General features: G+C 42.9%; 3 protein-coding genes across 4 annotated transcripts; 1 reads left to right on the forward strand and 2 right to left on the reverse strand.

Annotated features, from left to right (window-relative positions):
* Positions 1-1,258: 1,258 nt before the first annotated feature.
* tirap (toll-interleukin 1 receptor (TIR) domain containing adaptor protein) lies at positions 1,259-3,648 on the reverse strand. Its single transcript, XM_069713375.1, has 3 exons — positions 3,610-3,648; positions 1,682-2,055; positions 1,259-1,403 (listed from the first exon to the last, which is right to left on the reverse strand). The coding sequence occupies exons 1-3, from the start codon at positions 3,639-3,641 to the stop codon at positions 1,348-1,350; spliced, it is 462 nt and encodes a 153-aa protein (XP_069569476.1). The 5' UTR covers positions 3,642-3,648; the 3' UTR covers positions 1,259-1,347.
* Positions 3,649-3,706: 58 nt separating this feature from the next.
* Positions 3,707-11,171, forward strand: srpra (SRP receptor subunit alpha). Of its 2 annotated transcripts, XM_069713501.1 has the most exons (15): positions 3,707-3,805; positions 3,914-4,051; positions 4,320-4,403; positions 4,539-4,702; positions 5,022-5,182; positions 5,280-5,442; positions 6,683-6,824; positions 6,942-7,060; positions 7,160-7,281; positions 7,378-7,464; positions 7,590-7,762; positions 8,716-8,929; positions 9,027-9,190; positions 9,584-9,682; positions 9,857-11,171. In XM_069713501.1, the coding sequence occupies exons 2-15, from the start codon at positions 3,929-3,931 to the stop codon at positions 9,983-9,985; spliced, it is 1,944 nt and encodes a 647-aa protein (XP_069569602.1). In that variant the 5' UTR covers positions 3,707-3,805; positions 3,914-3,928; the 3' UTR covers positions 9,986-11,171. The 2 variants fall into 2 exon arrangements, with proteins under 2 accessions (XP_069569602.1, XP_069569689.1); XM_069713588.1 differs by lacking the exon at positions 3,707-3,805 and having other exon boundaries at positions 3,826-4,051.
* Positions 11,172-11,251: 80 nt separating this feature from the next.
* On the reverse strand, positions 11,252-19,973 carry fam118b (family with sequence similarity 118 member B). Its single transcript, XM_069713706.1, has 8 exons — positions 19,769-19,973; positions 19,521-19,610; positions 19,042-19,294; positions 15,092-15,319; positions 14,057-14,185; positions 13,541-13,838; positions 12,393-12,458; positions 11,252-12,100 (listed from the first exon to the last, which is right to left on the reverse strand). The coding sequence occupies exons 2-8, from the start codon at positions 19,601-19,603 to the stop codon at positions 12,087-12,089; spliced, it is 1,071 nt and encodes a 356-aa protein (XP_069569807.1). The 5' UTR covers positions 19,604-19,610; positions 19,769-19,973; the 3' UTR covers positions 11,252-12,086.
* Between the last annotated feature and the right edge of the window lie 180 nt (positions 19,974-20,153).

Consider the following 20,153-nt stretch of genomic DNA (forward strand, 5'->3'; position numbering starts at 1 on the left):
TTTAACCTCCTAAATTCACTCCCACTACTCCGCTCCCTTCACTGGTTACCAGTAGCTGCCCGCATCCGTTTCAAAACATTGGTACTTGCGTACCGTGCTGCGAACAGATCGGGTCCAGTCTACATCCAGGACATGGTCAAACCTTACATCCCAGCCCGTTCACTCCGCTCTACATCTGCCAATCGGCTTGTTGCTCCCTCGCTGCGAGCTAAACACTCTACAAAATCACGACTGTTTGCTGTCCTGGCTCCTAAATGGTGGAATGAGCTCCCCAATGACATCAGGACAGCGGAAACTCTGTACATCTTCCGCCGCAAACTAAAAACACACCTCTTCCGACTATACCTTGAATAGGTAGCACTTTAGTAGCACTTACTTATAGCACTTTGAAGTTTGGCTTTCTTGAAGAAAATTTTACTTTCTTGATTGTTGTTGTTCTGAATTTATACCCTAATGGTTGAAATGCAATTGTTGTAAGTCGCTTTGGATCAAAGCGTCAGCTAAATGAAATATAATGTAATGTAATAATAAAAGCCATCAGTCTGATCTGTCTTTAAGAGCTATTTAATTGAAAATAGAAGGAAGTATAAAATGTTGTCTTGAATAAATAGGAAATACACTCTCTCTATTATTACTTTTAACCCAGCTCAACATTACATCGTGTCAGCAGTTTGTCATGGGTGGGTATTTCCATTTTACTCTCAGTTTCCGCCCATCTGTCAGCCTTGCCACTCAAAACAACCACACACACACACACACATAAATGACACTTCCTCACAGTATGTACTCTCAACTGGAATATGTAGTAAAATACACCACCTAGTGGTAAACACTATCTCCTGTCATGGTACACTGTTCATTTGTATTTCTATATTGTAAACTAAAATTATGGGCTGCAATTGATCAGAATTATAGGATACAAGCACAGACTGAACTGAATTCCCTTCATGTGTGCTCAACAAGGTTGGCACATGTTGAATTGCTCTAAATCTGATCCAGGAAATGAACCGTCATGCTGCCTTGGATGAAAGGTTTCCTTCTGACCGTATGAACATAACACAAAAGTCTAATAATGTCGCTGCAGCTTATAGGCTACTTCAAGTCACTGTATGATGTGATGAAAGCGTCACTGAAATTGAGTTCAGTCAATAACAGCAGTGTTTTTCCATTCAGAGCCGCTTGTCCTTCATCATACCCTCAATCACTGTTGATGATGATCACAGAAAACGTTACTGAAGCTTTCATCTTTATTCTGCATCACTACCAGCCGAATAAAGGTCCCATCGGTCTGGTACTTTGACAGCAAGTTGTCATCTTGTGGGCTGCTTTCTTCCATCCAATCCACTGTTAGCTTTCCATGTTGCTATCAAGTGTCATTCCCTTTGTTACCAGGTCTTCCAGGTCTGAGGAAGAAATCAGGAGGATATGTTTAAAAACAGATCTTCTTCCAAAAAGCTTTGATTCACTGCAGGTGACCTCATTTATTGCAGTGTTTAAAGGAACCAAAATGCTAATTGGAGAAAACAGTTGGCTACTTTCACAGTGTGTATCGTAGGTTAAGTTTTGCCCATGACATAAAACAGATTTCAACACATATCATTTTAAACCTTGGCCTATGATTTTGGCTTGATTTAAGTTAATGAACGTTGTCTGGAAAACATTATTTTCCCCCTTTACTTACATTTGAGTACCGTTTTGTTGACAAAAGTATAGCCTCGGTCAGGGTTCCTGCTCAGGTCAATGTAGTAATAGAATTTCAGTTCCTGCGGGTACTGAGAGTGGGACAGGTTGTGAACCAATGGAATCATCCTGTTGGACATAGGTCCCTCTGCCAGAGCCTGGTGCATCACATAATTGCACCATTCTTCCTGCAAAAAGCTGGGAGTAATGAGCAGAACCTGCAAGTGGCTGTTCTGCACAGCCTGGCAAAACTCAGTGGAAACTGCACCCCCTGGACAGCTGTCCCTCTGCCACAGAAAGCACCTGAGGCTGCGGGGAGAGGCCTCAAGGAACGAGACCAGGCGGGTGGCCTCTTCAATGTCACTGTGGGCAGTGCTGTGGCACAGAAATACATCATATTTTAGCTCCCATCTCATCTTAGAGCTCAGAGCAAACTGTAGTTGTTGTTTAGAAGGGGTTTTCCCTGGTGAAGATGATGATGACAAAGAACTCAGTGGTAATGTGGACAAATGAGATGTTGGTACACTGCTGACAGAAGAGCTTTTTGTTGGTTTGGCTTCTTGTTCATGTTGAGTTGAATAAAATCCTCTCGACTTCAAGAGTTTCTGGAACCAACCTGAAATAAAACAACAAACTGTAGATAGATAGATAGATAGATTTTTGAAATTTGTGAACAATTAACATCAAGTCCACAAAGGTGTGATAATTTTCTGAAAGTCCTCACAACTTCAGAGAAATTGTGAGGACTTTAACGCTTGCAAAATCATATTTAAAAAGATAAAGATATGGTTAATGTTAGACAAGAATGACCTTAACTTACCATGCATGTTGTTGACGTCACCATATCAATTCATCCTTCCAGTAAAAACACGTTTAATGCTCCATTTTGAAGCTTTTCTACTGCCGCTCATTCATTACATAAATACAATCACTGAACATATAACTGTTGCACTTCCAGAAAAGTCACTGAAATCATTACAGAAAAGAGGAAGTTACTGACACATGTCCACATGTGCAGTCAAAATTCAAATGCAACATCCTCTAAACTTTATACTTCACTGAGCAGGCACTTAACTCTTTCTCCAAACAAGTGCATGGACAAATAAAAGTACCTAAAATGAATTCAATATATCAAAGTTCTATATTTATTCTGTTCTAAATGTTATTGTACTATGAAGAAGTAATAATATGAAGGACAATGTGAACCATTTTAAACCACAACTAGTAAAGTGCAAGAAGCTGGTCCAGAGGCATTATGTATAAAATCCCCTGACTGTGAAGGGGTAAGCCAAAGAAATATAACAGCCACAAATTATTGTGAAAATTGTATATTTGTATATAGGCTATTCATAGGCTGTCCTGCTGTGTGACTCATTCTATTGTCTTCATTGTGTATATCTTTCATTTATGAAAATTAGTTACTATCCTGTCTTAATACATTTGTTACAAACAATTGTCATTTATAAGCATATTTTGCCTTTTTTAGAATATATATGAAATAAACTAAATTGATCTCATGCCAGAAATTGAAAAGGACAAGTATGAAAGCAATCGGGTGAAATGTTTTAGACCTATCTTAATCTTCTGGAGTAATCCTTGTCATATGATTTATCAGAATTTGAAATACTTTATGGATCCCAGAGGCAGAAATGGGGTCATGTTAAAAATGCTATGCATTTCCAGCTTCTCCCTGAGTAAAATTAAACCTAAACCAAAGTTAAAAAGGGGAATTTTATTGTTGAGCTATTTAACCACACAGTTGGTGGAGAATATACACTCTTGCTTTCGTTTTCCTATTTTCTTCCATGATTAAGTGGAACATATATAACACAAAAGTGTGCTGTAAGTGGTTAGATTTACTTTAACACTTTAAATCAACAATATTGTATTTGAAAGCCACATCACGACAACTAAGTATGAAACACTCACCTCATTCCAACCTTAAGATCTAATACAGACATGCATGGGTTGCAGTCAAAAGCGCGCAAGCGCAAACGTCGAACATTTTCCGGAAGCGAGCGTCACTTCCGGATTCTGCATCTGACGTGTCTAAAACAGTTTCGCACCGGCGGTGGGTTCTGCTCGTGGGGGGGATTTTTTTTTTCATCAATTGAAGTAATATCTGGTAAGATTGGATTGTTTAAAGAGCAAAGACGCCGGCCCATTGAAGATGAACAGGACCGTGTATTTATCGCGGAGCTTCACGTTTGATTGTGTGTGTTTTTAAATCCAGATACGTGGTGTCAAGATGCTAGATTTCTTCACCATCTTCAGCAAAGGGGGGATCGTGTTGTGGTGTTTTCAGGGAGCCGGGGTCACCGAGTCCTTCACGGGGCCGGTCAACGCTTTGATCCGCTCCGTGATCCTTCAGGTGAGTCCCGGTCTCTCTCGACCCGTCGACCGTCTTGCTTTACGTTCATCAAACCGCCTGGAGGTAGCTCCGGCAGCTAACGCTAACAGGCAGCTGACATGTCAGCTCGCTGCGTAACGTTTAACGTACCGGACGAGAGAGCAAGAAGTCACGAGTCCTGCGATCTGTCTGCTGGTTGTTTGACTGCGGCCTGTCCTCCCGTGACTTGGTTCACGTTGAACGGCAACACGTGTGTTTTGACATGTCGTCGGTGTTTGTGACGTTTCAGGAGCGAAGTGGGAACAATTCATTCAACCATGAGGCTCTGAGTCTGAAGTACAAACTCGACAATGAGTTCGAGTTGATTTTTGTGGTAAGCGTCTCCATCCTTCATCAATTCAAACAAAACACCAACCTGCATTTATTTTTGTGTCGTTGTTTACCTGCTGATGATCGTGACCGCTGTTTTTCTTCCCCCCCCCGTTTCTCCACCTCTCCACCTCTCCAGGTGGGTTTTCAAAAGATCCTGACCCTGACGTATGTGGACAAATTTATAGATGACGTTCAGCTTCACTTCAGGGATCGTTATAAGAATGAGCTGGAGCAAAAAGGGTCTTTGAAGCTTCTCAACAACAGCTTTGAATTCGAGGAGGACTTCATGATGCTGCTCAGGTAAAGACGGATAATAAACCCCTTCAACTCTGTTACTGTTTTGAGTCTAAATGTGTAATTGATTGATTATATCAACACATGTCATTAGTAAAATACAGCTAGTCAAATAAAGTATTACTGCTTCAATTCAGACTAAATTTTTTTTTTTTACTAACTATTGAATTCAAATGTGTCTGTGTTAGTTTCCCCATTGCAGGCAGCACTACAATTTCTGTGATATTAAAAAGCTGTCCCACAGAGCTGTAAGAGTCAAAAGTGTATTTCAACCAGAGAAAAGTCAAAGACGCTTTACTAATCAAGTTTCTTTTTGCCCCCCAAGAGAGGCGGAGGACTGCAGTAGAGCCCGAAGCCCCGCCCCCATGCGGTCCTTCAAGGAGTCTGAAAAATCCCAAAAAACTGTGAAGTCAATGATTGAGACGAAGGGTGGGGACAAAGGCAAGGAACCGGGTGGCAAGAAGAATAAAAATACCAAAAAGGAGGGTAAGTGCTATTTGTCGCTGTTCTAAAATATCTCGTTTTAAACAGCTGGCCTAACATGATCTCAGTCTCAATCGAAAGCTGTTGTGATCTTTTCCAGCTCCTGCAGCTGAGGCTGCCAAAGTGGATCAAACCAAGGTCTCACCCTCCGGCCCCAAGACGGTTGAGAATGGTAACCAGCTCCTGACTGCAGAGGAAATGATGCATAAGAAGAGAGAGGAATTTTTCCGCAAGCGCATGCCGGGAACGACTGAAAAACCCAGGTAAGGCCGCTGACGTTAGGTCACCAGATCCCGACATGCCAAATGTGGGACGAGGTGGGACGTGTCACCAATGCTGAAGGGGTGGTCTATGCAGGTTACAGGTTAGGCCTTTAGCATGTGAAGGACTAAACAAATATATTTTATGTCAATGCAATTTTCAGAACTCCCACACTTGGCAAATACAGTAAGCATAAAAAGAAGCAAACATTTCTCAGTAATAGGTTTGGTGGGGTGCTATCTTACTACCATAGTCTACTGAACTGTATGACTGGGACTGCTGCAGAGCGTGGTAACTGTGATTTAGTTCACGTACTGTTTCCTTATCTGTCTGGCAATCATCTTTGTTTTTTTTCAGTGGGAATGCATCCACAGATTGGCACCTCTCGCATGCACTGAGTCACTTCACGACGTATTCTCCCACCAGTAAATTTGAGACCAAACTGGGGCAAAAAGGCGAAAAACTCCCAGGGAGTCGCCTTCCACCAACTTCATCCCGTTATATGTCGTTTACAGCCTTTGTTGTAGCTGCATTTTTCTTTGAAATGAATCATTTCTGCAGAAAGTGCTGTCGGGCGTAGCATTGGCAGCAAAGATGGTGACAGACTAACTTACACTTGCCTCACGTATGCACAGTTAGATTATCCGATGACGCAGCCCTGTGATAACAGCCTTCCCTGCTTTACGGACTCTGGGAAAAGGAAAGATGGAAAAGCGCCTGTTCCGCAGTGTTTACTTATGAAAACTAGACATTTTCTCAATATGTGGAACACAGGACGAAGAATAAAAATGCTGGGCAGTCCAACAAAAAGTGGGACACCTGATCACCCTAAGCTGATATCTTTACATTTCCATGCACATACGTAGCTAACACACCTTAGCAGTGTTCAAAAGAGCAGATCCAGAGCAATTTGTATGTTGACGACAGTCGCTGTGGTGAGTCCATATTTAATCTGCGGAAGTTTCTATTCAACAAATATGTCTGGACACCAAGCCGGACGACTATAATTTACCTTTCTTGGGGCTTTAAAAGCTGGATCAGATGTGTTCAAAATGAATACATTGTCGCTTGCGTGTCTGTGTCAGAACCATAGTTTTTAATTGCTTTGTTTTTAAATATTTATCCAACAACTATAAATGTGCATTCAAATCAGCACACACAGAATAGCTAAGAGTTGTTAATTTAATCGGTTTTTTTTTCTTCCAGTTTCATTAATCTGATATTTTGTTTTCCTGATCGCAGCAAGTCCCCAAAGCCTCAGAAGCCGAAGGAGAAACAGAGACGTGTGTGGGACATGGGCGGTAGCAGCACGAAGAACCTGGACTACAGCGAAGAAGGTTCTCCCATCGGGGACGAACAGAAGGAGGAAGCACCGATTGATCCGGTATGCAGCTCCTTTACCGAGAGGTTTCTGGGTGAAGAGACATTCGTGTCAGTCACATCGATAACGTTACAATAAAAGGTCTGACGCCAAGTACTCGGTGTCCTGAATGTGTTTCAGGGAATGCAGCCAAGCTCCATGAAGGGAGACCTGCTGTCTGTGGACTACGAGTCCAGTGAGGAAGGGGAGATGGAGGAGGAAGATGAGGGAGTGGTTGTCAATGAAACGAGCAAGACAAGGTGACAGTGTTTCTGTCATTGCATAAGTATTCATAAATTAGTTTAAAATGCAAGTTGCACTGTGAACAACGTGGCTCAACTTTCTGTTGTTTTTCTCAGCTCCAAGAAGGGTGGCGGTTTTGGAGGGATGTTTGGGATGCTGAAGGGCCTGGTGGGCTCCAAGAGCTTGTCCCAGGAGGACATGCTGCCAGTGCTGGAGAAGATGAGGGACCACCTCATCGGTACGAGAGCACGGCCTTTTCACTCACCGCCTTTTGTTCTGCAGGGTGTGAATTCACACAGTCTGCTCTTCATCGTTCTCCTATCTGATCCTACAGCAAAGAATGTAGCAGCCGACATTGCCTCCCAGCTCTGTGACTCCGTAGCCAAAAAACTGGAGGGCAAAGTCATGGGCACATTCACCAGTAAGTACCCTTACCTATCGACTGCATTCAACATACCCAAAAGTAGAGTATTGATCGCCACTGCCTTCCTCAAACAACTTTCATTTGTTTTAAAGCTCAAGTAAAGGTTGTGTTTGTGTGTGCAGCTGTGGCCTCAACAGTAAAACAGGCCCTGCAGGACTCACTGGTGCAGATTCTGCAGCCCAAGCGGCGGGTGGATATTCTGAGAGACGTCATGGAGGCGCAGAGCCAGCAGAGGCCTTTTGTCGTCACATTTTGTGGCGTCAATGGGGTTGGAAAGTCGACCAACCTGGCAAAAGTGAGTTGACCTTTTTCAAAAAGGTGAATGACATGAACCCCAGAGCCAATATTTGTCTGCAAGCGGCCCGATGCTCCTGTGGTTTGCTGATCGCTTACCGCAATTGATGGGAAGTTCTGATGTGAACTGTCTTCACTTCCCCTTCTGTCTGTGGATTGCGGCACCTACACGACAAACAGTGCTGATCAAAAGAAAACAACTTTGGCCTGCTGACCTGCTTGTTTGAAGAAATTCAAGAAATTTGATTGTCTTGTTGTTGTTGTTGTTTTTTTTTACCAGTTTCCTTCTTGGTGCAGAGGTTCAAGTTGCAGTAAAATTGCCCCAAACTCTACAGGCCTCAAGCATCACTGTAACAGCAGAGTGATAAACGCCTCTCTCTCTCTCTCTCTCTCTCTCTCAAATGCATTTAAAATAGGCAAACGAGAGATCAATAAGAAACTTGAATTGGAAATAAAAGAACAACAGAACAGACAACACTAAATATTGAACTGGGTTTATTCAGTGATGAATTTGATAGTGACAAACAAGGTGATCCAGCACAGAGGAAGTCCCCGCCTTGTTTAGTGAGTCTGTGGTCATGAGGCTCTTGGTCTCTATGAAGACTGACCTAAATTATTTAACCAGCTCATCATCCTACAGATAATTCTGATTATGTGTTGAACGGTGGGCCAACATAAAAAAGTTTCTGAAAATAATCATTTCAGCGTCGTGGGCCCGGTGGAACAATATTTGTTTTGATCTCGGGTACAGTCAAATGTTTGAACTTTTTCAGAGCAGAAGGTTTTTGTCCCAGAAGGAACAGCAGCGTTGTTCCTAATGACGGGAACAAGGGCTCGCTGTGGGTGTGATCCAGCAGAAACACCGGGACTCTGAAACTGAAGCTTGTTTGATGTGTTTAAGGTGCAACTTTGTCCCTCGGATGTTCAACTCGGCTTGTCTCTGTCTCGGCGCAGATCTCCTTCTGGCTGATAGAGAACGGCTTCACTGTGCTGATCGCAGCCTGCGACACGTTTCGTGCGGGCGCAGTGGAGCAGCTGCGCACACATCAGCGCCGCCTGAACTCCCTGCATCCCCCGGAGCAGAACGGAGGACGGCCGGTAGTCCAGCTCTATGAGAAGGGCTACGGGAAGGATGCAGCCGGAATCGCTATGGAGGCCATCGCCTATGGTCAAAATACTTTTCTCTACACCTCGTTGCATTCAACGATTTAATATCATCCCCGCGGTCGCTTCACACGCGCACCTTCTGTGTTTCGTCCCCGCAGCTCGCAACCATGCCTTCGACGTGGTGCTGGTGGACACCGCTGGGCGTATGCAGGACAACGCCCCCCTGATGGTGGCCCTGGCCAAACTTATTGCGGTCAACATGCCCGACCTTGTGCTCTTTGTTGGGGAGGCTCTGGTGGGCAACGAGGCAGTCGACCAGCTGGTGAGACCACTCAAATGTGTACTCCTTACGCCGACATACAATGAATAAATAACAGCTGAATTTGAATGAAACATTTGCATAGTCATATATTTATCATTGATATAGGCATGTATAATGAGGCTACGGTGGGATTTATGCAAAGACCGGAGGATCCTGTCATCCATCAGTCTTTGACAGTAATTTAAGGAAATACTGTTGAATAAAAATGTATTTCTGTGGATTAAATTGTCCAGCAGGGGTCAGCATTTGTCCATCCATCTGCTGTTTTGTGAAACAGTCATGTTTGCACATGGGTCCTCCTCCTCCTCCTCCACACTCTTTTGCATAACACCAAGCTGAAAGAATGATGCTGTACATTTCTGCTCTGTCCTCATCGGTTCTTCTCTTCTTCAGGTGAAGTTCAACCAGGCTCTGGCCGATCACTCCATGTCTGAAAAGCCTCATCTCATTGATGGAATTGTTCTCACCAAGTTTGACACCATTGATGACAAGGTTTGTTTTAAATGGGGGAGAAAAAAAAAAAAAATTCTTAAAACTTTATCGTGTCACTCGGACCTCTTAAAAATATGAGGACGCAGTAAATGATTTATCTGTGTCTGGTTACAAATAATTAGCAGTCGGTAAGCTGATAGCACTCATGCATCATCCTCCCCCCCCCCTTCACAGGTTGGCGCTGCCATCTCCATGACTTACACCACAGGCCAGCCCATTGTGTTTGTGGGTACCGGGCAGACCTACAACGACCTGCGCAGCCTCAACGCCCGCGCTGTGGTCGGCGCCCTGATGAAGGCTTAAGCGGCCGCATGTTCCGCTGTTTGCTCATCGTTGCAAGGAAGCCAATAATACCGTTGCCCCGCCGCCACGATGCGGTTCAGCCCCGCTAAGCCTGCGTTATTCGTGCTCCTGTCCCGCCCTGTCTACTTTGCATCAAATGAATGAACTCGTGTCACGCACAGGACTTTAATTCACCCGGCACAGGATTTGAAGTGTGGACTTTTAGAGACAGATCATTTTGCAACAAAGCCAGAGGAGCCTCCCTTTCTGCATTATTTCTAAACTTGTGGGCCAAATTAGAAAGTACCTCAGATGAGTGCCGAAACAGTGAAGTCACACCCAAATGAAATTGTAGCCAACTAAATGGACCTAGGTCATCAGTTTTACTGGTTTACACAGTAAAGACTTATAAAAAAAACAACCACCCCTAGCTGGCATGTTGTCAGTCAGTTTCCCCCCTCTTCATGGAAATAAGATCAGGTCGTGAAGGCTTGCTGGATGTGATGCTACAACAGCTGCCTGGGCCTGAGGAAAGCTTAGTGACCATAGTGCCTCTCTGTCTCCTGTCTTCTTAGTTAACACTTCCACTACCATGGCAGTTCAGGTTGCAAACTTCTCCTTCTAATCCAGTGGAGGAAACGGTTTACAGTTGACCTTGGAGCACTTATTTAGTAGATGTCGTGCTCCCGTGAGGAAAAAAATAAAATAATCATATAGTAGAACGACGAGGCTGAGTCGAGGTTGATCCTCCATACAACAGGGCAGTAATCAATATTTCTTGAACGCTAACAATGTGGGACACTACTTTCAGATGGACTTTGAAAGTCATCTCCCAGAGCTCCTCATCTACCAAACAGTTAACTCATCTTCATTACAAAAAGATCGCTTCTGTTTATAGTTGATGAAAAGTGGAAACATATTTTATAAATTTGATTTTTTTTTTTTTTGTTCTTACAGGGTGCCCGGTTCTCAGACTACACTTTACACATGGTCACTTGAAGTTCAATGGCCCTTTTAATTTATTTTCCCCTCTGATTTATTCTCCGTTTCTAAGAGGAAATCTAACTTTTAAATATCTCTAGCCCCCCCCTTTCAATTGTTGTAGTGCAATATGAGAGAATCAAGAGTTATATAGAAGATTTGAGCTAATTTATGAGAATGTCAACATTTCTAAATAAAGCTGCTACGTGCTACAACAGCCTGGAAAGTAGTGGACCTTGTTCTGTCACGTGTTGCAGAGGCAAATGGGCTCCATCATTAGACATGCAAACATGACAACAGGACAAATGGGATACCAAAAGCTTTATTTTGAAAATAGTACTTATAAATACTATATTATCAGAAAACACATGCAAGTATTAAAAATACAAAAAAAGGCTTACAAATGACATTTTTATCTTCAGCACAGGAAGTGGCAAAGAGATTGCTACTGGCAGGGAGCTGCTCTGCTATGAAAACTTATATTTTACGACAGCATCATAACACGAACCAACTCGCCACCACCCAATACTTTATTTCCACCCATACCTTTCCCCATCCAGTAGTGTGCAAATCAAGTTTTCCCGGTTGCAGGTTTCCGGATCGCCGATCCAATCCTTCAACGCAAGACTTTTCACTTAAGAGCATGTGATGTGCGTGGCAGCGTGCACCTACAAAACGTCTCTTTACAGGGCAGGTAGGTGGAGGTGATGCAGCTGGTTTACTGTATGTCCAGATCGAAACGGCACATTCAGCTTCCGTCAGTGGATTGACATCTACCGTTTCTGTCAAGTTGACGTGAGAGCATACCAGTCCGTCATCTGCAAACTTGAAACTGGGATTCAGCTTCCTGAATGTTGAGGTTCCAGCAACATACAAATACAGTGTGGTAGGAGGGGTGGGAGGGGCTCTGAGGTTGGGCATATTGGCATCGACAGCTTGAACTTCTTTCCCTTTTAAATAAGAACTAAATAAAATGAATAAAAATGGGCATCTGAAAAAAAAATACTGCCAGCTCTTAGGTCTCCCCTGGATTCCTAAATTCATTCAATAAATTCAGACTTGAGTACTACTCGGAGCAGAGCGGCCTCTCGGCGGAGCTGTGGAGGAAAATGACTGATACTGATCCCGACTGTGTTACCTGTCAAGAATGATAGTCTGGGGCAAAAAGAAAAGGAAGGACTTAAGTGAACAGTTGAAAAACAAAGCATCAACTGAAACATTGCCACTGACAATCTTAATACTGCAAAGTCAGTTGTATGTTTGTGTAAAAGGAAACACCAGCAGGTCTTTTTTTGTCACTGAAAATCAAGAACAGGCTTGGATCGTCTATCTACCAGCATGCAGTAAGAAGACAAAGAGTCTTGGACAGGGCCTTGTTATGTTACTCTGAAAATGTCTCTTGCAAGTGGCCACTGCTCGAAGTCAAAGAGAAGCATTCAGTCCTAACCTTGAAGGAGGCTTTTCTGTGTGTTAAAGCCGTTCTGCTGTTCCTCCCCATTCTGTAGGGGAGAACCTGTGGATGAAGATGAAGAAAAAAAAGGAAAATTATGAAATGCAACTCATATTTTGAACTCTTCAGAAGTTAAGCAGATCTGTTTAATTTAATTCTTCAAGAGAGACAATGACAGAAGACCCGTGTTGTGAAACCAGGACAACTAACTGTAGATTAAGTCCTGAATCAAACCTGCAACAAAGCAGATTAACATTGCTTTGGCTGCTGTTTCCAAGCTCTTTTTAATGCTTTAACTCTGGTTCAACCTGTTTTAGGAAGTGCCCGCCAGACTGAAACATGTCCTGCTTCTCTGGCTCACTTTCACACAGAAACTCAAAAGTCAGATAAAAGTGTATTATCTAAAAAAGAACAAAAAAACAACAATGCACACTGCTTAATTAACCTGATATCCTAGTATGAGTAATGTAGGTATTGTTACATAACTTTCTCCACTGACTAAAGAGTACTTGCGGCAAACCTTTGTACTCCAGTGGCATAAATAAAACATAATTAAGTTTTCATTAGTGAATAATTGCAAAGTGCTTTTGTTTGCTATCTACATAATGACAGATATTCCACAGAGAGTGCCACGGTGTAACGCCATGTTTCTATCGTAAGCCCCCCCCCTCAAGGGACAAACCAATCACTGGCTCATGAAAGGGGCTTCTGCATTTTTCACAAGTTTAACAGCCACTGTAGATTCTCTTAAACGTGCCGGAGATGCCACTAAATTCTACACGCTGCTCGTTTAAGTAAAAAATAATCAAAATCAAAGCAGCAGAGGCAGAAATATCCTGACTTTCTATTCCTGGTATAGGTCAAACTCCAAAAACACTGAATCCCATATTACCCAGAACGCAACCCATTTACACTCTCCGTGCCTCCTAAATGCCTTTTTTTTCCCCCCTTCTTTTCTTTCCTATTTCACAGGTCGTAAATGCTCATCGAGACGAGTTAACGGAAGTTTATGTGTAAATTTGGCCAAGTGCCCCTTTGACACGGATTGTAAATAACCACAAAAAGCTCAGGCAGCATGATGTGTTTTAGGACTTCCATCGAGCTGACGTGCAGAGTTTTCATTGATTGCCGTTTATCCTTCTTACCCCAGCCGTTGGTGGACACGTCGCGGTTGCAGATCTCATTGGCCAGCCTCTCGAAGTACTCGGGCAGGTCGGCATACTCGTCTCCATAGGAGATGACCTTGATGCCCTTGTCCAGCATGTTGTCGCGCAGCTTCTTGAACTCCCCCACATCCTCCCGCCGCACCAGCATGAAGTGTTCCAGGTCCGACTTGTGTTTGACAGCCTCGAGGAACAAAGCCTGGAAGGTCGTGTCGTCTACTGTGCGCCCGCAGCCCAGGAACACGAAGGATTTGGTCTCGTACAGCTTCTGGATCTCGCGCTGTTGACACCACCGGTGACGGGTATTATTACACTCGCACGACAAGCTTCCACTTCAAATAAACCGCTGCAGGGACAGAGGCACTTCGGCGGCCTTTTCTAAAGAACTGTACCTCAGTGTTGCATCCTAATAAGCCACATCCTTTACAAATGCAAACATTAAGTAGGCACCAAATGTCTGTATCAGAAACATGATGCCTAATAATCATTAGCACTCACCATAACCTCAGTGTTCCTTAGTACATTCTGATAACCAGCAGGGTGCAGTACGATACCACTGGGGTTGGTGTAAACACCGTGGATGTGCAGGACACTTAACCTCCGTTTCTCCTGAGCCCACTCCAACACCTAGATATACACACACACACACACACACACACACACACACACACACACACACACACACACACACACACACACACACACACACACACACACACACACACACACACAAACTTAACAGTCCATTGCACAAAATCCTGTTCTGGCTGGGACGAGAGTAAAATCACTGAACAGCAGTGGGAGGATATTAGCCCTGATGGAGACGAGGCATAAATACCAGGACTGGGAGGCAAAGCAACGGGTCTCTCGTAAAACTCGAAACAATCCTTGCCAATTTGTGATCTATTTTACAAATTGTCAAATTAAATTTGAATTAAGTGGGATATAAGTGACAAGAATGGACAATTGAGATTTGGTGGGGAACCCGTTTTAGTGATGAAACAAACCTACATGTGGAAGGAAAACATGCTCTTCCTCTTCAACCCAAAAGCAAATATTGTTCAACCTATAAAAATGGACAGCGTCTGAGTAATGGCTGGAACTTTAACTTTCCTCCACCTGTCAGAGACAAAGGGTTCTTTCAGGTCAAAGCGTTATCTATTTTCCTCCTAAACCAGCCAACAAGGAACTTCACTCAAAGGCTAAATGACATGTTGTTGTTTTTTTTGACAGTGCCGTGAGTTCAAACATATGCTCAAAGAAGATATTATTAAGAAATGTACCTGCAATTTTCCTCTTTAAGAGAATTGAGAGCAACGTTTAGGTGAGGCTGCAATTGAAAACTTGTCAGGATATAAAAGCAACCGTCTGAGCCTGGACTAACCAAGTGCTCACTTTAGCACATGCTGCTTCAGGGACCTCAGCACTTGTTTGAAAAAAAAAAAAAAGAAGAAGGAAGAAGAAAAGCTGACAACATGTATTGTGGCCGGAGAGATCAATCAAAGCCATACGCACAATCCGAGCACTGTTTACCTTCTTCTCATCTGTCAGGTCCAAAGACTCCAGCTTGGTGCCCTGGTGGGCTGCGTAGATCTCCAACAGGTTGTCAAAGTTAGTGGTGAGGACCAGCGCGCCGCTCTCCATTAACTGCAGCACCGAGCGCAGCAGATGTTTCCCCGCATGCTCCATCTTGCACTCCAAATCGTCAAACACTTCGTAGAGACAGTCTTTGAAGAACGTGGATCGCACGTTGCCTGTTCTCTTCACAGCAAAAACGGGGAATAATTAGTGGAAGAACTGTGAAGTTTTAGCTCGTTTGCAAGAGCACATACGGTCCAAGAGGTTTTCTGGTTGACGTACTTTTCACTCTCCTCTGTAGGACTGAAATGTCCATTTGGACATACAGGTGTGATATTGCTGCACAAGGTATCTTAACAAATAATTAGGTTACACGGTGTATTTTGACATGAAAGTAAGACTTTGTACCTCCTCATCATTGAGATCATCGATCCTCAGCTGAGCAACCGTGAATCGATCTGTCAGTGTTTAGCCATCCGACATTCAATAAAAATGGCGCGTTTGACTTGTTTGAACATGCATGATTACTCAATTAGCTATAGGGGAAATATTTCTTGGTAAAAAAAAAAAAGAAAAACCAGACGAGCCTTTTAATGGGATTGAGTCAACATACCATGTGACATTATCATGTGACCATCCTGTCTCTTAAAATAAATATGTGCATTTGAGTCCAGGTTGAGCAACAGCTGAATGTTTATGTTTGTTTACTGAACTTAGACCACATGTAGAAAGATTTCCTCTACAAACCAGGAAGTAGGGGGCATTTCTTTTCATTTTAACATGATGATGCAAAAGCATGAATAGTTTTATCGGTGCTTCTTTTGCTAAATGCAGTAGCTATTAAAGACCCGGGCGTAGTTACTACGCCCAAATCAGCAGCTCAGACCTAAACTTATATATGAATCACTCATGCAGTCATGTACTCCAGGCCTTTGACAGAATAAAAAGGGGTTTACACATGCTTCTATTTATTTTGCTTTCAACAAGGCTGCCCCTCACAAGGAATTCCAGGGAAGTGTGTTTGTTTCAAAACATCTGCTCAGGAGAAACTTTTATTTACTTCTCTATCAAGCACTCCCATTACCCTCTCTGATCCTTTCCCCAGCTCTTCAAATCTCATACCACACTCAGTCTGCTAGGAGATTAAGGGTTGTATCTACATCGACTAAATCTCATCTTTACCCGGCAGGGCCTGTTGTAAAATTTAAAAAAAATTAAAAAAAAAAAAAAAAAAGGCAGGAAGAGGCGGGCAGCTAAGAATAGCAAAGAGTAGTGCAGAGATGCAGTGACCAAGGTGATTGTAGTACAATGAAATGCTCGGCTGACTTCCACAGATTACAGCTCTAATGGGCTAAACAGCGGGAGTCCTTTCCACAGGAAGAAGCTCATTATCCACTTCCAGTGTCCACAGCACCCATCCAGATCCTTCTGTCCTTGAACTGTCTCAGGACTTATGTAATAACCAAATGACGCACAAGTAAACAAACTTTAGTGTCTAAATATCCATCCTAAACTAATACATTGTTTTTCATAAATGTAGCAACATGCTTGGTCGTTTTCCACACAAAACTCTTTTGGTTATTTTCACATTGGAAATTTGATTTTGCAGTATGATAATCATAAATATTTAGATGATATAACCTGATTAATAACCTATTTTAGCAAATAATATGGTCTCTCTTAAGTGTGTATTATGATTAAAATTGAAGAATAAACATCTGCCATTGTGATTAAAATGAGTATTAACAGACGATTCATTTTTCCTCCACTTACTCCCCAAGAAAAAAAAAATCTGTTTACATTTCTTCATGAACTGAGAAAACGGCATAGTCAGCAAAGTTGTAATTAACCTTGTTGTTTGCAGGGTTGAACGTGTAATAGGATTTATAGCAAAAGCAGTCTCTTTTGAGTTTTGCCTCCAGATTACCCTCATTACTTACATCACGTGTATCAACCAGCTGATAGACAAATCCATCAAAAGTGGGTTAAACTCTCTTTCAGGTCACTGTTATTGGATTTGAATGGACAGGGAGCAGGCTATACATTTGGACATATTAGCATTACTGGGACAGTTCAACATCATAAAGAGGTTTGCAGTTTAGTGGAGCAATGAAGTCGCAGGTATGCGAGTTCAATTTAGTATTAAATACGTCTCTATACCTTTGGAGGGGATAATTATGACTGACACCAGCAGACTCTAAAAATGCGTGCTTTACTGCAACAAGATGAAATATTTGCACGTGGGTGTTGTGAATGGAGAGGCAGCACGCTCATGTCCTCTCGTATAACTTACTGTATGCCGGGGTGGTGCTTTAACTGGGTCTGGAAATCTGGGCCGGGGTGTGTAATTGTGTGTGTGTGTGTATATGTGTTGTGAGCGGTGGGATGGGGTCCTGGTTCACATTATTCTATGCTTGTTTTTTTTCCTCAGCATGCTAGACCCGGCTGTGTTTGTAGCCAACAGCAGTGGGCTGGTGTCTGCACAACTGTGGATTGAAATAAACACGACGGATAAAGCCATAAAAAGCGCTGTTTGTTCCCTTTGTTACCGCAGGCTGAGGGCTGAAACAAAGCGTGTTTTATCTATGTCAAAAGTGCAATGAGACATGACTAACACACGAGGCAAACGGTATTAAGACTCCCATCTGCCAACCCTGCTCCAGACCAGACAGGTTCAATAGTAAGACAACTGAGTCATATGTGTAAATCCAATAATGGTTTTATCCACTTGACTTTCCCCAATTCATTCTTTACAATCCAATTGGTTTCGAGATGCGGGGCTCAGAAAAAAAGAAGAATCACAACTTTCTAACTCAGAATTTGCAAGTTTTATTTTAATTTTCAAGGAGCAATCTGTAATCTCACTGAGCTTGTGGAGGCTTGTAAGGGATGACGATGCCCTGTGTAAGGATCTAGTTATGACTATGAGGTTGGTTGGCAGGACTCTTCTGGCAATTTGGGTGCTCTTGATTGGTTCATCTTATTTTCAGGAGGTATTAACCCTTGATATTACCCTTTGGTGATGTAACTATAACAAAACATTGTGCTTTGGTCTGTCATCAATGTCTTTAAATCCAAAAAGGCAGTCACTATATAATACGATGACCTAGAGTGAGCAATCACAATGATTTTATCAGAGCTGTCTATTTTCTATGACATTTCCTCAAAGCAGTCGACCACACTGTCATATTGTGTGACACAATCTATCATTATTGCAACTTAAAGGAGAAATGAAGAATGCTTGCTTACTTATGATTGCCAAATTACCATTTTACATGTAGCCTTATTTGCATCATAATGTAATAGGACGTCCACACAACAAGGTCAGCGAGGAGGTGGCTTCTGCCTCTTGTATCAATGCAGTAATCTCATATACGAGGTCAAACCTGTTGTGTTTTAATTTCTGCATTTTGATGCAGAAGTTGCTTCTGACATCAAGCAAGAGGAACAAAGTAAATATCAAACTAAATAATAGGAGCGCTTAAAAACCAAACACGGCTTTAAATATGCTGTGGAAATGCCTTGGTCAAAGTGGGCAAGAGAGGGTTACAAAACTAAAGTAGTTCAGCTTGTCTGCCTTCATCAGAGCGTTTTCTTAGCGAGCCCTGAAGAAAGCCAAAGAAAGGTATTCTGAACACCAATATATGAAAACTAGAAAACATAGCCTGTTACTTGCATGTGATTAATTGCACTTTAAAAAGACTAACAGGTTTGTCTGTGTTGCTAGACAAGACAAGTGCCACAAAAAAAAAAAAAAGCCCAGCTAAGATTATGTGAATCCATGGAAGTTGAAACAAGATGTCCCAGGCTGAGGGATGGCCAGCGAGCCGGCGGTCTGTGTAACATATGTGTGTACATGTGCAACAGGGTGGTGTCGAAAAAAATAAATGCTTATGTTGCCTTACCGGGGAAAGTTTCTGAATGAGGTCGTGGGCGACGTGCACCAAATTCTTATCTTCCTGCATGTGCTTCTGGAAACGCCGACTCTCCTCCTCCTCGAGCAGGTCAAAGTCGTTGGCTGCATCCAGCAAGGCCTGGATGAGGCCTTTCCAGGAGCGAAGAGCAGGAACCTGAGGGGCCACTGCAGAGCTTACTCCTGTCCCGATCACCAGGACGAGCTCAGGGGCTCGCTTCGTCTTCAAGCTGGGCAGCAGTTTCCTTAGGAGGGCAGGCAGAGATTCAGTGACGATGGCTCCAAAGACGGCGCTTACCAAATCCTCCCGACGGCATGCGGTGGCGAAACTAAAAACCTACCTCGATTCAGCACAAGCAAAAACCAGGAACTCCAGAAAACAAAAGATTTCTATCAGCCCTGTCGACAAAGCTGACCAATGAGTTATAAGCATTAGAGGGCAGATGGCTCCAAAGCAGCACCTGAGCTTACCTGGGCTTTTTAGCATTAGAGTCTGCATCCTGAGAATCAGCTGCAGGTCGCTTCTCAGTTTTCACTGCTACAACGGAGGCCATTCAGCTCCTGGGAGGGAAACAGGATCAACCAAATGCGACATCTGAAGGGGCTCGGTGTGTCGTAACTTCAACAAATCACCAGTTCAGAAAACAACACAATGCAATAGAAGTGGATCCTGAAATCTGTCACACGCATCTGTTTGTTGACAGTGATGTGTGACTCACCTGATCACATCGGAGTCATGTGCGACAGGAAATTATAATTTGACACATGTCGCAAAAAAAAAAAAAAAAAAAAAAAAAGTCACGTCATGTCAAATTAAAGGTTGTCCTACATATTGTTGCCCTTATTCTGCAGGAAGCGGTGAATAATGTATTCATTTCCCTCTGGCAACACACGCTGTTGGCCATTTCAAAATACCACTTATAACGAGGCCACCGTACCGGAAACTTCACACCAAGTGACGTTCGCTACTTTTTGATAATTAACTCTTAATTTCTGCACGTTTTTAATTTAAATCCCAACCGGTCAAAACGTGACTTAATAAACTGAAGTTTGTAAACAACGTTCACTAAATCAACCATTAGCGTACTTACCTCGGTAAAGGTA

Source organism: Brachyistius frenatus, unplaced genomic scaffold (assembly GCF_029030835.1).
Source record: "Brachyistius frenatus isolate BFR_SWC_R1_liver_20210118 unplaced genomic scaffold, ASM2903083v1 Contig_1, whole genome shotgun sequence".
NCBI lineage: Eukaryota > Metazoa > Chordata > Actinopteri > Embiotocidae > Brachyistius > Brachyistius frenatus.